Raw genomic sequence first — 18068 nt, 5'->3', positions numbered from 1 at the left:
AGCAAAAAAAATGTTAAATTGTTAACTAAGTTAATTCGGGGATTTGTGTTTTCGGAATATTAAAACTTCGGGATTCGTTATTTAAACAATTCGATATTATAAAAAATCGTGCATTTAAAACATCGAAACTATAACATTCGATAAATTGACTTTGTCATTTTAATAAATCTGTTGTTTTAAATTTCGTTTATCAACTTTTCTTAATTTTAGTTATTCGGAAACTTAAAATTTACTAGAACTATGAAATTTATAATAAAAAAAACGTTATTTTCATATTCGTAAAAAAGTAATTCGGATTTATGTAGTGTACCGTCTGGGATATTTATAAAAACATAGTAAGTACTTAGGTAAATATACCATCTTTACAAGATTATTAGATAAATATAAAAAAAAATCATTCACCATTCATGCATCTCTTTCACATTTCACTCTTTCATAGTAGGGATTGAACTTTCAATAAAATTGATGCACTGACCAAACTGAGCGAAAGATAAAAAAGAATATCATCCGCAGGTGTCCCGCTTTGTCAAAATAAATAAATGGTCACGTTAATTATACACCATAATATAGTACTCAATTCACGTATAAATTTGCTGTCCGCCAAAAAGGCGTCCACTCAGCTATTGCAGCGCCCTTGGCCACAGCCAAGGACACCGCGCTGGTGTTTTACAAGGTATGTTCTGGAGCCCCGCGGTCTGCTCCGGTTTCGAACGTGGAGACTTGAGACCCATCCATGTATCTAGGTAAGGTAGCCTCTCTAGACCAGTGGGGATACCACCACCGAAACAATCGTTAAGAAGCGCCCTCGCCTGTCAAACTTGTGTCAGACCCATACAAGTTACAGTGCCACAAACTTATCTGTTCCAGTGAGAGCTCACATAAATGACTAATATTTCTTAATTCTATGTATGTATAAGATTTTAAGTTTGCTCGTATTGGTAATTCGCTCTAGCGGTGTTAATAAACCCATCTAATCTTTAACAATATATAATTCACTAGCTGTTCCCGCGAGCTTCGCTTCGCCTTAAAAAGTTTTCCCGTGGGAATTCCGGGATAAAAAGTAGCCTATGTTCTTTCCCAGGGTCTAGACCATATGTATACCAAATTTCATTCAAATCCGTTCAGTAGTTTTGGCGTGAAAGAGTAACAGACAGACAGACAGACAGACAGACAGACACAGTTACTTTCGCATTTATAATATTAGTAAGGATAAGGATTAGTAAGTAATGGGATATGGATCAATTTAGTTCGCTCTCATGGAACAGATAAGTTTGTCGCACTGTACAAGTAAAATTTTTACAAGTGAGCGACGCTGATGGATTGTTGAATTGCTAATGTGTCGGTAGTGGTTACCCTACAGGTGGCTAACATATTTATAGATAGGTACTTGCTACTTGATTCTATCGAAGTCACGCGTCAAGTGCAACCATAAAAAACAATACTGTCGTATCCAGTTTGCGGTAAACCTCATAAAGTCGGTAATCCTAGGATGCCTTCATATCACGCTACCATTATCATCATAGAAGCACGTGCTTTTTGAGTGGTCAACATATACTTATGCGGTAATTGAATATATACAGGTGTTGCAAAAAGGGTATACTAAGACGAAACCAGCATGTGCAGCATGTTATATCTAAGCTAAGCCCGAAACTGAAATCAGGATTTCAAAATTCGCGAAAAAAGAATATCATTCTCCATAGTAAAAAGTCACGTGACCAACTAAGTTTCTTTGGAAAATGTTATTTTTTTCCGCGAATTTTGAAATTCTGATTTTAGTTTCAGGCTTAGATATAACATGCTGCACATGCTGGTTTCGGCTTAGTACACCCTGTATAAGTATAATCTTTCATCAATTTCTATTCTATTCTGAGAGGGGGCGAAGTCCCTGTACCTACGTGGCTCTCTCGAGTGGAACCTTCGCACATATCCCCTTAGTTTCATCTCAGCCAGCCTAACCACTGAGTAAACTGGAGCCGCAAGCCTGGGATAGGCGCTCTGTTAGTCCAAGAATATTTCATCAGTTTATATTATAACAAACGCAGCGTGGGACGCCCTCCTGCCCGCTGGACTGACGTCCTTAGGCGGGTGGCGGGTAGTGGTTGGATGAGGAAGGCCGAGGACCGAGTGTTGTGGCGCTCCTTGGGAGAGGCCTATGTCCAGCAGTGGATGATTATTGGCTGATGATGATATTATAACACCTCTCTTTTTTCGTCGGGGGATAAGTATTATAAACGTTCCCCCGAACGAAGTCTCACGTCTTAGGTCGGAGGTAAGTTTGGTAAAGTACAGAGCCTTGGCATAGCAAAATAAGGAAATTGGTGAGGTAACTAAGTAGGTACAACCTCTAAGTACCCATTAAAAAAGGTTATACTTGTTTATACTATTACCAACAGGTCAAGTTTGAAGGTGATGTTATTAACTAAACATAAAGTTAGGCACAGATAAGTTAGGGTTTAGTTCGACCTTACTAGTTTGTTTAGTTCTTGTTTCGATATTATTTTTAAATTTTAATACCAGTTTATTACCGACAATATTTAAAAACTTCTGTAGTTAATATACTTAAAAGAAAACTAACAGCCGTTCGTTATTTTACACTAGGCAACTGTCACTGTCAGTTTGTCACCGACCAACTTACCACGACGTCGTAAGTAAATTTTAATGTGAGTATTGGATTGAACACACGCAGCTTACTATTACGAAGTCCAAAATAAAACTAAAATATTGTTACTAAACAGTACTACCGAATACTAATCAGTACCCAAATAATATCAAAGTAAAAGAGGAAAGGCCAAACTCACACGTAAAATCCACGGTTACGAAATCATATTAAATGTGACCTAATATCGGTCTAAATTAAGCTTTCGTTGATAATTCTGGAAATTGTGGGATTCCCAGGTTGAGGCCCGTAACATAAAATATCATTACTGTCATCTGGTAGGTTTTTGATAGATAATAACGATCATCCTGCATTTGGTTTGTGTTAGATTAACAATAATAAACTTATTAAAAAGCAAGCAGTTGAAGATAGCAACTGCAAGCAATCGCTGCGATGCAGTCCGTTGGTCAGCTCAATAGTATTTTTTGTAACTACCTATGTCATTAAGTACTAAAGATTTTTAAAAAACTTATTAGTGCCTACTTTGAGATTATTGTACAAAAACATTTTCTGAATGGAAATAAACTCAAACATATAGAAAAAGTCTCGCTTTTGGCCGGGGCCCCGTGAATTCTTAAAGTGATGTGACCTTGCTAGGTCGCTCACATCTCTCAAACAACATTGCTATCGCAGCGCACGTGTGGTTGTTCATTATTGTAGATATTGCTTAGAACATGTTGTCATTATAAATAGGCGACATCTTTATCTCGTCTCTAAGGAATACTGTTATTATTAATGATATACTTTAAGTAGCTATAAGGTATTATTATCTCAAATATTGGAATATTTCTCTAGTAATTTTATCTATTAGGTAGTTAGGTAATTGTGCTCTAAGTAAGCAAAAAAAGTATGTAGTGTTGTAGCATTCTTTGGACACGGTAACAGCATGTATCCAACAGCACATAATCAATTATCCAAGCATTTAATGTATTTATAAATTAAAAACAAGCTGGGTACCTGGCTATATTCCTCAGACAGGACAAGCGGGGGTGCTAACTGCTAATAGTTGTAGAAACTATTAATATGTCCTCAACCCAGGGTAAACACTATATTTTTTTTTCATATAAATTTATAAAATATAGGTAGTTACAGTCTTAAAATATATATCGATAAGTAGGTAGGTAGGTAGGTAGGAACTTTATTTTTTTAACACGATTTTTTAAAATAATTAAATAACCCTACAATACTGTACACTGGATATAACTTATTGATTACTTTCAGATTAAGTATAATCAATTAAACACTAAATTAAGCTGAACTTGAGTATGAAATACAGCGCAGTGATTGGCTGAATCTTAAATGTCGTTGAGTAGACATTTACTCAAGTGCGAAACTAACTAGACTCGTAATTTGTAATTTTATGGATTGGTAATAAAATATCAAACAACTTTTTAAATAAACTTACCTTGACACAAAGACATCCATTCGCCCAGAGAATAGAAACTATTACTTAATAAAAATCACAATTTCACCAAATCCCAATAATATACCAACAAGTATAGCAAATATTTACAACATAAGAATATGAAAAAAATCTTTTTACGATGTCTGACCAAACTTTTATTTGTTTCAGCACGTTTTATTTATAAACAAAGAACTGTCACTTAATTTACTCAGCGTAAGTTTTTGAACGCTACGCGTGACCGCCCCGCACGCTCTTTCGCGCCATACTGATGTTATGTATGGCGTCATTCAATTTATTACAAAAGAGACATGTTTGATTTGAAGCGGATAGCTCGCGCACGTATTAATTTGAACAAGCGACAGGCAAGCTACCTATGAGAGAAAGCTCACAATCGTCCACTGTTGGATTAAGATTGTCTCTCAAGTAAGATTGACTCTAGATCTAGTGACTTTTGATTGAGGAAGGCTGAGGATTCAGAGGGCAGTTTTTTGTTTTTTTAAAGGTCATCATTACTTTCAATGCTTTAACTAGCATCTTATTTTATAGTGATCAACCTGAAGGTAAGTTAATGAAAATGATATACCTAAGTGACAAAAAATAAAGACGCCATTGACTCCATCATTGATAAAATTCCGCACTGTATTGTAAGATCATAAACTAAGTAATAACGCCATCTGTCGTAGATTTGGCAAAGCATTGGCGGTAGGAAGATTTTTAAAACTATATTTTTGTATTATTTGATTATTATACCTTCATCATTTTATTTTCGTTATCTATACAAATATATTTCTATCCTTGAGCAAGTAACATTTTTTTATGATAATCATGGACAAGAGTGATAAGAATGCAGAATCTAAACGCACTGTATACACGCTAGCTATAACGACCACTTCAATATTTTTCCCCGAATCATAGGTAAAAGTTATGTACTTGATTTAATCAAATTACGTCTTGCATTAATTAAACAAATACATAATTATTTATTATGATTATGTTGGTGTTTCATATAAGTCTGCGAAAAATCTTTGTCTTTGCATTTTATTTATCTGAATTAATTTATGAACACGTGATAAAGTTAGGCTGAATTAATTCTAAAGGTAAGTTTATTTAATAAGATTATGAATATATAACTAATACAATTTAACACAAAACTTATAACTAGATAAAATTAAATAAGCACTAATAACTAACTAAATTATTAAACTAATACATAATAATATTTATGTATGAAACTGAAACCTAAAACTGACCTATTGGGGTGCGGTCCGGTGTATGACTGGTGCATGTGCCTAAAATACACGCCGCATTGCCCCTGGACGGCAAGGGAGAGCCTTTGTAGGAGGAATGCTCCGGACCGGGGGTCGAGCCCCTTGTCCCTCATTCTTCTGAATTGATAATATGTGGTAGAGCAGGTTTCAGATAGAACGTGCACAAGGAGCTTTTTCTTCTTGTCATGTCGATGACAAAGATGAGAGCTAGACTAAGATCGTCACTTCATACACGCTTATCATTTTCATTTTTAAATTATGCATAAATAGTAGGGTATTTGAGACATGTTTATTATGGCAACACCATTGTTGACGGCCATGAAAAAGAATTCAGTCATGCGAGCAAAAAAAATGTGAATTGTTAAATTTGTTTTTTAAATATTTCAGCAAATAACCAGTGAATTCAGCCAGAAACAAAGCAGATATCTGCGTTGGCACCTTATCTTTGTGTTTGCATAAGTTGTTAAAGTTAATTTAAATTTTTTCACCGTAAAAAAGTGATAATTATGCGTTGAGTGCTTTTTTTTGTCATTTGAGAGGCCTGTCATAGGTATTTTTTTGGTTTTTACATTATTGATTACTTTGTCTTGCCGTGCTAAGCCCGCGCCGTTGTATCATTTCTCGTCAAAGGTGTTATTTAAAGTTTAAGTTTCGTCCAAAAACTTTGTTTTAACTTGTTGTTTTGAATTCTTTAGTGATGTAAACTTTGTTGGTGATCGTATCACTGCAAGTTTTGTAAACATTTCAAGTGAAAAGTGTTTTGTTTCTTTTTTCATCCACATAATGAGGTGGATTATGATCTTATTTGCGTTAAAATCGTTGTAAGTGAAAACTTTTTGGTTAGAAAATGCTATGTTTACCTTCATACGTTTTTTCTAGTCAACCAGCTGTTAATTATTTATTTTTAATTCCTGAACCTACCTGTTACTTATTTTAAATAGGTATTTTTTCTTGAATGTTACTGTAACAATGTTGTCTTTTTTCCAGGTGATTTGAACAAAAAATGGAAGTAGACCCGTTAAGTACTGAATGTATAATATTTGAGAGCGTTGAATATGCCAAGGATAACGTTGAAGACATAAGCAGCCATGCTGTTATAAAAGAAGAAGAAAATGGGTTCGATTACGTTGAAAAACCTCAACAGAGTGATGAAACAAGTACGTTAGTCAAAGATGAAACTGAAGCAACTACGTTAATAGTTTCACCTGTAGTTGATTCAACAACATTGGATTCAACAGAACATAAAGAACCAAAAATTAAAGTTAAAAAGGAAAAGAAAAAGGATAAAAAGCTAAAAGACAAGAAATCAAAAGTCAAAATTGAAAAACAACCCAAAAAACGTCAACGCCGAATAGCAAACTATGAAATGCCAGAAGAAATACCTGGTGCTATACCGTTTTATGGCTGTTCCGTCTGTGATACCAAATACACATCACTTCAAGCGTTACAGTACCACGTAACACAACACAAAGATAGGTTAACCAGTTGGGATTTACGAGTCAAGAACCAACAAATAAAAAAGAAATTAAAAAAAGAAAAAAAGAGGTTAAAAAAACTAAAAGAGGGTGTCAAGGAGGAGGAAGTGAAAGTCAAAGAAGAAGTAGAATTGCCCGTAGATTTGGAAGAATTTGTAGAAAATCTAGCCAACAACACAAACGAATCTGCAGATCTTTTAACAAACAACCAAATACCAGCTAGTTTCAATAACCAAAATGACAATGCCGAAAACACTCCTCAAAATAGTGAAACTAATGATAACGTAACTAGTGACAACCAAAACCATTCTAGCGAAAATGTAAATAACTGCAATAACAACGAAACTGAAGAAAACGGAGAGGTGAACAACACGCAGGACCAATCCTTGAACTTGGAGAAAATATTCAAGTGTGGACTGTGCTTGAAACAGTTCTCTCTAGGCTACTACCTCAAGTTACATGTCAGATCTCATACGGGTAAGAGTATATTTTTCTATACTTTATTATACCCATACATACGGCTCACAAGCGAGCCACCCACTTTTCGCAGCACATTTGTACTAACGTGATAGGTTGCAAACCTCATAATTATCATAATTTAGGGTTTACCCACTTTATTAAGTGGGTAAACCCTAAACTATTCAAATCATCAAATCAAATCAAATTAAAATATATTTATTTAAAAACACATGTAACATTATACAGATCTTATATCTATTTAACATCTTGTTGCGAAGTGGGACTGTATACGCTTGAATTATACGCTGATTAAATGTTTTACTGCACTTTTATTAATTGTTAGATGATTAACAATGCACACACGTAGGTAGGTGGGTAGAGAGAGAAAGAAAGTATTGCCAGATGACAAAATAACAATATTAAAAATATATACTGTGTTGGTGTTGCCAACACATCTAATAATACTCTTTGACTTCACTTGGATCTGGTACTCTGTCTTCTAAACTAGGACAGAATCCTGTATTATCTTAGGAGACAGTTTTCCAGTTACAGTAGCTTTGTAAGTTGATACAATAATTATGTTATGTAATTATATAATCCTTGCTAGGTGGTCCCAAAATTGTATGTAAGTGAACTAGTTATAAGTTTTATCATCATCAGCCTATAGCAGTCCACTGATGGATGCAGGCCTCTCCCAAAGCACGCCACTGGGTGCGATCTTTAGCTTTCCGCGTCCAATCATAACCAGCCACCTTTCGCAAGTCGTCACCCCGTCTAGCCGGAGGGTGTCCCACACTATGTTTGCCTAGTCCCGGCCTCCACTCTAAAACACGTTTACCCCATCGGTCATCGGTTCTTCAACAGATGTGACCAGCCCACTGCCACTTTAGTTTTATAAGGAAATCCTATCCTAACTAATATTATAAATGCGAAAGTAACTGTTTCTGTCTGTCTGTCTGTTACTCTTTCACGTCAAAACTACTGAACGGATTTGAATGAATTGAATGAAATTTGGTACACATATGGTCTAACCCTGAGAAAGAACATAGGCTACTTTTTATCCCGGAATTCCCACGGGAAAACTTTTTAAGGCGAAGCAAAACTCGCAGGAACAGCTAGTAAACAATATCTCTCTCTAATTCCAGGCGAAAAGCCCTACCACTGCGACCAGTGCGGCATCTCCTTCATAACCGCCTCTAAGCTGGGCCGGCACCGCAAGCGAGCCCACCTCGCTGTGCGCTTCGAGTGCCGCATCTGCCACCGCACGTACACGAGACTGGAGTTCCTCACCAGGCACTTTAATAAGCATCATGCAGAGGATAAGATCGAGGGGGAGCCTTATGGTGAGTAATCTAAATACACTCACGGGCTATGAAAAAGTATAGACCGTTTTATCCCCAAGGGTATAAAACGGATATTTAGGTTTCGGCCTAGCTTGAACCACATATAAGATTCGTCACGTCCCATCACGTCCCCACTGCTGGGGCACGAGTCTCCTTCGAATGAAGGAAGGGTTTTAGGCCTAGTCCACCACACTGGCAAGCTTGTGCTGAGAGAGTTGCCGGGTAGGTATGCCAACGCAGACCGCCGACCGGGACGGGAGACAGCTTCAGTGAACAGCGATGACTACAGCTAGCTGGACTATGGACGCTTTAATTCAAAACATGATTATAATAATTATAAAGTTTGTTGTAGGGGTTGGAATTGGAACTTTGTCAGTGACTTTCCCGTTGGTTTGTGAATGCACACATGATAATTTAGTTAATTACATTCTCTTCTATTCTATAGGGGTGGCTCATTCGAACCTGTGTGCCTTAAGGCCTAAATTGCCTTCCTAAGCTTTTACCATTACCTATGTTAGTCCACTGTGAGTTGGTGGGTTCACATATTATGCAGGTTTCCTCACGATCTTTTCCTTCACCGTAAGAGTGATTGTATACATAGTACTTGAATTCCAAAGATCACATTGGTACATATTATGGCTGGGTATTGAACCCGCATCTCTGGCAAGAGGTCATAAATTAAAACCTCATAATTTCCTTTTACAGACTACAACGCCATCTTGCCGTACTTAAAAGAACTAGAAGAAGAACTCCAACGGAAGAAAGAGGAAGAAATGAAACAAAAACAAGAGACAAAAGACGAATTCTTCCCATTCTTAGACAGCAAACCGAGCACCGAAGAACTTTGGCCCTTATGCCCGGAGACGGTAAAGCAGGAAATTGAGGTTAAGCCAGAGATCAAGCAAGAGTGTGATGTACAGGATGATGTTATGGATGTGGGAGCCGATGACTTCCACGATAGCTTCCCAGAGGAGGATCTGGCACCGCTGCCTATGAAGAATGAGGAGTGAGTAATTTTTACACTTCTTCTTACAGTCGTCGAAATATAATAGGCCCGTTTGGACATCTGTACAAATTTAGCTATTTTACTCTTGATTTACTTGATGAAATACATAGAAAGATACATAATATGGGTTATTATTTAACGACCGAAAGAAAAGAGAACTTTTCAAGCACCAAAAGTTACTTAATGTTTAGATTTTTCATGACTTTAGGTTTGACACCAGCTGCCATCCCATACATTTTGGAGCTGTCCAAACGGGCCTATTATATTTCGACGACTGTAGTGAGTTGGTGACAAACTCGAGACACTAAAGCGCTCTAGTATTTATCACTGTGGTGAATGGATTAGCCAGTTACAATTGGTTGCAGTTTGGCATTGAATCACTAGCGTAGCTATAATGGCTACGATGCTATGTAGAAATATCTACATGATTATTTTAGGTACTAGAGGTAAATATATCGAATTTATAAGGGTAGGATAAATTTGTGGACATTATACAGGGTGTTGCAACAAGGGTACCTATATTAAGCCGAAACCTACATGTGCAGCATGGTAGTATATCTAAGCCCGAAAATTAAATCAGAATTTCAAAATTAGCGAAAAAAAAGTCATTCTCCATAGTAAAAAAGTCACGTGACCAACATAGTTTCTATGGACAACGTTTTTTTTAGGTTTCGGCTTTGTAAACCCATTTTGCAACACACCTAGCGTGTATTTTCCTCAGTAGGTATTACGTAGAATAAGCCACCCTAACCATCCGTCTTGTATTTCCAGCCAATCCGACGAAGACTATTTCCCAGAAGACACCTGGCTTCCCCCCGTCTCACCAAAAATAGAAGTGTCAGACCTAAAGCCCTTAAAGTCTAAGAACAAGAGGCTAGGTTCCAATGGCGCACTCCAGTGTGAAATCTGCGAAAAAAGTATTAAGTCACAGTCGTATATGAGGATACATTTAAGGACGCATAGCGGCGATCGGCCGTACAAGTGTTATGTTTGCAATAAAGGATTTATAACGGCCAGCAAGATGAATAGGCATGTTATGACGCATGGCATGGATTGGGATAGTGGTGAGTTGTTTTTTTTTGTGTTATTTGGTTAGTGTTTAGGGTACCGTAGTCAAATGGTGATGTAAACAAATTGATGGTGCTATTTATGAAAAAAATAAGAATTAGTCTGTATTTGTGTTGCTCACATTCGCTTTCATTGGATTACCATGGGAATTCCGGGATAAAACATAAGCCTATGTGCTATAGTTTATACAGAATTTTCCAAACCGGTCTAGGTCTAGTTGCGAAGACTATCCAATAGACTAAAAACAAACAACCAAGTATAGACTATTCTAATGTGTAGCAAAGTATTCTCTCAGAATAAAATGTTAGCTATAGTACTTTATTTATTTCTTTTATAATTTTTAGGGAAACTAATATAGGTTACAAATTGAGTAAGCAAACTAAACTAAAATATTTTTCCACCTTGATAAGTATTATTTAATAACTTTACTAAACAACTCAACAGAGAAACAGAAGGAGGCGGATGAAGTTGCGTTGAAGAACGAGGCCGAGGATGCGGATGGAGTGAAGGATGAGAACAAGTATGTATCATCATCAGCAGCCAACACTCGTTCACTGCCATATAGGCCTCTTCCAATGCCAGCGCAACACTCTGTCGTTGACCTTCTTAAACCAATCACTACCGGTACTGCTAGTAAAACATTGATACTTTGTCGAAAACTATAAAAGTTTCGTTTTCTCGCTAAGTGGAGTCCAGCGGAATCGTGAAACTTTTAATAAGTAGTGTTATGCAGATGACAGAAAAAAACTTTTTTCGTTTTCGTAAATTTCAAAACCCGTACTAGAGGCTCGGATACCTATATCTTATGCCGAGTTACACAAAGTACCTACTTTATGCTAATGCCTGTTTTTTTATCTTCACTCATAGACTGATATATGTCTCAACATAGTCTCAACCTCAAAACACGGCCATAAATGCTTATTAATTTAATGTATGATAGTTTAAATAGTTATTCTTATTCAAACCAATCGTTTCTTTAGTATCAACAATGACTAACCCTATTATCTCACCACCCACCAGCCCAAAAGAGCGAAAGAAGCTAAAGCCCGGCAGAAAACGCTCCAAAGTCCCCATCCCACCAAAACACAAGCCAGAATACATTAACGGGGAAAAAGTGAACCGACGAAAACAGAAGCGACCACACGCGTGTGAATTCTGCTATAAAAGATTCTTATACGTTGAAGCTTTACAAATACATATGCATGTGCACAACGGGGAGCAAAAGTCGTATGTGTGTAATTTCTGCCTGGATAAATTTGACGATGAAGAGTCTTTGAAGACGCACGAAGTGTGTCATGGGGGCCCGCAGCCGTATCTGTGTACGATTTGTGGGAGGGCGTATAAGAAGAAGGAGTCTATGGTAAGATTTTTTCGTGTGATTTCATTATGTTCATTGTAATAAGCCAATAATCGTCCAATGCTGGACATAAGCACGGTTGCTAATGGTTGCTAAACTCATCGAAATACAGGCATTTCTCTTTTTATATTTGTCTCTGTCGCACGCGCACAGTAATATAGTGCCTTCACCAGTAACCTTGATGGCCAGCGGCAAAGATTGTGATGGGTTGTAGATTCAAAGGTGAACGTTCCAAACGAAACCGTACCAAAGAGTGCTACACTCAGTACTCAGCCTTCCTCTAACCACTACAGTCTACCTAAGATCGTCCCACACTTCATTGGCCCGTTCGTGGTTTTCACTCCAGAATCCAGTTTTTTTTTCGAATAAATAAATTGTCGTATGTCAGCAAATGGTTTCCGACTCAGCATGTGCTGTATAGAAATATTATACATGCCCCTCGCGTGCACCTTAATTATAAACAGTAACCCTTGCCTACCCTCCTAGGAATCCGTACCAATTGAGACTCTAACCCTTGCCTACCCCCTCCCGTTTTCCTAGCTACAATTTGAGACACTAACCCTTGCCTACCCCCTCCACGATTCTGTAGCTACCATATTATGAAACTCTAACCCTTGCCTACCCTCCTAGCTACCATATTATGAAACTCTGACCCTCGCCTACCCTCCCAGGTGTACCACCGGCGCATGCACGACAGCGACAAGAAGTTCCAGTGCGACGTGTGCCCCAAGTCCTTCAACGCGCAGTGCAAGCTGCAGAGGCATCTGATGAGCCACCGGTGAGAGAATATCATCCTTATTGCTATAGAGATACGGTACAACTTAGACTGTTAGCATACCTGGGCTTCATGGCATCTGGTGAGCGAATGTCACCCTTATTGCTATAGACATACGGTATAATTTAGAGCCAAGGACTTCAACGCGCTGTGCAAGCTGCAGAGGCATCTGATGAGCCACCGGTGAGTCCTCCTGACGGCTGAAGGCATTCAAAATATTCTCATGAACATTTTTCCACATTTGGTACGGTGGCGTTGTTAGTAAAAATGAGGTATTTTTTAATTTGGCCATTTAATTATTCACCTTCAGAGAAAAATCTATGCTGCCCCCCTTCCTACTATTTGCCGAGAAAAACAATAAAATGATTTAGTAGCATTGGAAGCTAGTTCACAATCAAATCTTTTTCTTTTATACTAGTGTAACCATCTGGCTTATTCTGGTGGTATTTACACTTACTGGTCGGTGGTAGTGAAACTGTTTAATTTCTTCATTTGTCCCTTATGTTCCATACTTACCGTTGTCTTATATATGTGTATTAGGGCGTGCAAAACCGGAAGGTTTTCAAAACCGGTTTTGAATTTTCGGTTTTCAGCCTCAAAACCGGGTAACCGGTTTTTCACCGGTTTTGATATTACTTAAATTTTTTTTGTCATACAGTACTAATTAAACAAGGAACCCATATTCTTAGATAGAGATATCCACAAAACATACGAATAAAACATTTTTTATGATATACTTTACCTATTTTTAATCAACCATATGACAAATTAATAATTTAGTGAACAGGAAAAAAAGTTAAATAAGAATTATCATTGTACTTACTGTTATCACATCTAAAAAAAGTGTGTGGCACCTTAATGGTGTTTTTATATCGTTCTGTTATCATCAATAATTGTATATTTTAAACATACAGGCAGATTTTGAAAAAAAAACATTTATCGTCTGATTCTTACGACCACTCTATAGTAGCAGTAAGATGATGAATGTTTTTTTGATGTATTACAGATTTGATCATATCAACGCAACGAAAGAAAGCCTAACTCATTGATGGACACGACTGCATTTGATTTGACGTCCTCAACACTTCATGAAAAAAGTCCATAACGCCGAATGCAGTCCCCGCACTTGGCCTAATTATATTTTCAACAACGGTCAATGCAGTCCTGTTTTACCTAGAGTTTGTATGAAGACCACCTTGTTGTGCTTTATTGGGCCAGATTTCAACGTTATAATTATGTGCACCCAGAGTACCTTTTTTTCACACAGCAATAAGTTTTCATACAGCAAAAAATGTGAACACACACGCACACATCGGTCACTGCCGTCGTGTTTGCTTTACTGCGCCTAGGCAGAGTGCCGGCATGTGCACCAGAAAATCGACACTCAATTTCCATACAATATTTTAGTTCTTTTTTATGAGTTTCACCATTAATCTAGTGTGCCAACCGATATACAAATTCTTTTATTTTTAGAGTTTATGGGTTCAACTTCTAATGTATGTAAAAAAGTATATAAAAATACGATCAAAATCGGTGAAAACCCGGTTTTCGGTTTCCGGTTTTGAACTCTCAAAACCGGTTATGAAAAACCGTGATATATTGTCCGGTTAACCGGTTAACCGGTTTTGCACGCCCTAATGTGTATATCTGGTCCTTCAGGCCGGACAAGTATTTGGTCCGCTACGTCAGGTGTTAATTACTACAAGAATCTTATAAATCTCATGAACAGGCCCTTTTTCCGATACTTACCGTCGTCATATGCATAATTTATATCTCGCCGTTGTCTTATGCTCTTTTCCAGAAACCATTGATCATTATCTTATGAACAAACCCTTTCCTGTCCGATTATTACTCCCCTACTAATGCACCATATCTGGTCCTTCAGGCCGGACAAGTACGTGGTCCGCTACGAGTGCCCGGTGTGCGCGCACATGTTCAACACCAAGTACCACGTCGAGATGCATCTGAGCACGCACGAGAAGGAGGGCGTGTGAGTACACACACACACACAGATATACAGGGTGTTGCAAAAAGAGTATATCAAGCCGAAACCAGCATGTGCAGCATGTTATATCCAAGCCCGAAACTGAAATCAGAATTTGAAAATTCGCGAAAAAAAATTCATTTTCCATAGAATTCCATAAATTTTGCAAAACCCTGTATACACACACACACACACACAGTACCACGTCGAGATTCACCTCTCCACGAGAAGGAGGGCGTGTGACTATAATAATATACACACAGTTACACGCACAGACACACACATACAAAATACAATACAAAACACTTTATTTGCACCAAGAACAAAAAATACAAAACAAAAACTTAAAAATAGAACGGTAGGTACTTAGAGGCGGCTTTATTGCTTAAAGTAATCTCTACCAGCAATCTTTACAAGACAGCCTTATACACTAATACACACAGAAAGATAAACACAAAGATACACTTAGAGAACTTTATAAAACCTTAATTTCTGCTCCCAGAACCTCCTACTGGATAATAAATTATTATTTATATGCTTACATTGTATAAAAATATTAATAAATACCTACACATATACACATAAAGAACTGTTTACATATTACAAATGATACACATAGAGAAATGTATAAATATCAAGGTTAGGCCAAAGTTAACGACACACGAATCACAGATTTACACGTTCACATAATATATGATTAATCATATCTCTCTCTCAAAGCCATAGCATTATTTAAAACTAATAAGCCAATTTATCTTTCACAGAATCCTCCAAGAGAACCGGGGCCAAGTCCTAGCCATGGTGATGCAAAACGCCAGAAAAATACCGCTAGAAAACGACAGTCCATCCTCCCAAAAGAACCTAATACCAAGCGACGAGCGAAGCCGCATATGCAACATATGCGGCGAAATATTCAACCACTTCTACTACTTAGAACAACACTTAAAAACACACGGCTCGAAATTCTCCATAGAAACACAACAGGAGGTTGAAGAAAAGAAGTACATTTGTCAAGTGTGCAATAAAGGATTTAAGCTAAGCTACTACTTGAAGCTACATAGCTTCACACATACTAAAGAGAAACCGTATATTTGTCAGCAGTGCGGAAAGGGGTTCATTACGAAAGGTAAGCTTAAGAGGCATTTAGAAACACACGCGGGGCTGAAAAAGTACCAATGTCATATTTGTTGTAAGTTCTTTACTAGGCCTAGTTACTTGAGGATACATGTGAGAACGATACATGGCAATCAGGACTATAACTTTAAGGCTGACATGGACTATGATATGGGTATGCCCATGGTGGATAATTGTGGTATGTCAATGACCCATGATAGTGTTTGAAGCTAAAGATTTATGAATCATGGGAATTAGATGTTACCGCACAAGTACACTTAAGGTTTTTTAAATAACATAAAAATGTTGGCATTGTTTTAGGAAAATATTGTGTTCTGTTTTACATTTATTATGGTTGTGGTGAATCAGGACTTTCTTATAAACAAATATGACAATGGCAGACGAATTCACGCTATAAAAAACGTTGCAAAAGTGGTATTTTGCTCTATTCTATTCTCTGTGGGGGTGTAAGTAACTGGCTCTCCAGAGTGGAGCCTTTATGCATATCCCCAAAGTCTAAACTGCCTCACTTTTGCTCTGTAATTTATCTATAAATGGTTATAATGAAGAGACAACGACATAAAGAGCCAATAGAGGGCATAATATTATTTTTTAATTAACAGTTACCTAACACTAATTTTCAATTATTTCATCACATTTATAAACATAATATCAAATAGGTTTTAGGGCAGTTTTTCTAGCAAAAGTTTTCAACTTTTAAATCGTTTGGATATCAATTATTAAGTTGTTACAGAAACTTCGAGCAACTGGACAGTTGGTTCTGTATCCGGGAATTCTTGGTTACGTAACTGTATCTTTGTGGTTACGAAACCGGCTGTTTCACTTTAAATCATGTAATCTATAGTTGACTACAGCAACCATACCCAAGTTGCTCAATTAATATTATGTACGCAAAACAAATACATACATAGATTTTACTAAAATGTATATATTTTTTTAAATGTTACCGGTTCATACCTGATGCAGTAGGTTTTTCATATTTTAATTATTATTAAAAGTTAGCTAGGTACTTACATTGTTGTTAAAATAAGATTTTATTGGCAACATAATTTAATATTAAGTTGCTGAGATAGACTCTGCAATTTTGTTTAAACTCGGTGTCGGGTTTCGCGTTATATTTATCAATTTTTTGTGCTGTGAATATGATTACTATTATCTCAATTCATCTTTTGTATCTCAATGTTACTGTTAATTTTTATGTTAACTGTTAAGTCCCAGTTTAGTATAGTGAACACGTTTTTTATTTACCTCAATACATGGCTGTAGGTAATGTAAATTAAGTTGTTTTAGTCATAAATAGCTACTTTATTTCCCATCATCCACGGTCATACAAATAAGAAAGTAAAAAAATATTGTTGTTTTTTTCCAGTTTCGCAACCAGTTATATCGATATGCTACCCTAGAAAATTATGCCTTTTCATAATTCGAAAACATCGTTTATGGTTTTTTTTTATTTCTCGCGAGTATATTTAGGTGCTATTTTATTTTAACTTTCATAAAAACATTTTGGATAAATTTGATAGATGAATTTCTAGTATAAAAATTGATTATGTATGTCTCAATTGGAGTATTAAAAAAACATTGGTAAAATAATGGGTGTTATTTAAAAATATGTACCTACTAGTGATGTAACGAATATTCGCATTCGCATTCGCATTCGCGAATATTCGCATTTTTTTGGATATTCGCATTCGCATTCGCATTCGCAAAATTGTGTGCGAATGTTTTGCGAATACCAGTAGTTAAGTGCTTATTAAAAAAAATATTTGAAAATAATGGTAGGTTAACAAAATCTAAATCCATTCGTCTATAACCTTTTTATTACAAGTTACCCTCTTAATCACATTTCCAGTCTTACTTTATCTTTGGGAAATGAAATTTTAGATATTATAGTTAATACACTCACGGGCAATGAAAAGGTTCCACTCAGAAAAGCACCAAATTACTCCTAAACGGAAAAGGCTATCTAAATGACTTCTTCTGCAACATTGAAACACATTTAACTGAGCATCAGGGTTCTACCAACTAAAAACGTTAATATTTAATTCAAATTTTATATCATATGTTGGAAAAAATTGGGGTTGATTCGTGTCGGCATTTTGTGAGTGGAACTTTTACATTGCCCGTGAGTGTAGTTT

At 36.7% G+C, this 18068-nt stretch overlaps 2 protein-coding genes across 3 annotated transcripts in view; one reads left to right on the top strand and one right to left on the bottom strand.

The window, feature by feature from the left end:
• LOC105388217 overlaps window positions 1-4339 on the bottom strand; it is a 30280-nt gene extending 25941 nt beyond the window's left edge. The window contains exon 1 of the mRNA XM_048629933.1: window positions 4062-4339. The gene's annotated coding sequence lies outside the window, so the exon portion shown is untranslated. The remainder of the gene's footprint in view (window positions 1-4061) is intronic.
• Window positions 4340-5619: 1280 nt separating this feature from the next.
• LOC105388215 (zinc finger protein 665) lies at window positions 5620-17164 on the top strand. Of its 2 annotated transcripts, none has more exons than XM_038110698.2 (10): window positions 5620-5879; window positions 6317-7281; window positions 8409-8606; window positions 9312-9612; window positions 10384-10676; window positions 11125-11200; window positions 11701-12040; window positions 12709-12815; window positions 14698-14802; window positions 15561-17164. In XM_038110698.2, exons 2-10 carry the CDS (start codon window positions 6333-6335, stop codon window positions 16135-16137), a joined length of 2946 nt encoding a protein of 981 aa, XP_037966626.2. In that variant the 5' UTR covers window positions 5620-5879; window positions 6317-6332; the 3' UTR covers window positions 16138-17164. The 2 variants fall into 2 exon arrangements, with proteins under 2 accessions (XP_037966626.2, XP_037966627.2); XM_038110699.2 differs by having other exon boundaries at window positions 5620-6150.
• The last annotated feature ends 904 nt before the right edge of the window (window positions 17165-18068 follow it).

The sequence above is a fragment of the Plutella xylostella genome, chromosome 24 (assembly GCF_932276165.1).
Source record: "Plutella xylostella chromosome 24, ilPluXylo3.1, whole genome shotgun sequence".
In the NCBI taxonomy this organism is placed as follows: domain Eukaryota; kingdom Metazoa; phylum Arthropoda; class Insecta; order Lepidoptera; family Plutellidae; genus Plutella; species Plutella xylostella.
This window is presented reverse-complemented; position numbering and strand designations above follow the sequence as displayed.

Coding starts and splice junctions, on each gene's coding strand:
- LOC105388215 (XM_038110698.2), top strand. CDS start 6,333: ATGGAAGTAGACCCGTTAAGTACTGAATGTATAATATTTGAGAGCGTT. Junction 7,282..8,408: donor ACATGTCAGATCTCATACGG/GTAAGAGTATAT, acceptor CTCTAATTCCAG/GCGAAAAGCCCTACCACTGC. Junction 14,803..15,560: donor ACGCACGAGAAGGAGGGCGT/GTGAGTACACAC, acceptor TATCTTTCACAG/AATCCTCCAAGAGAACCGGG.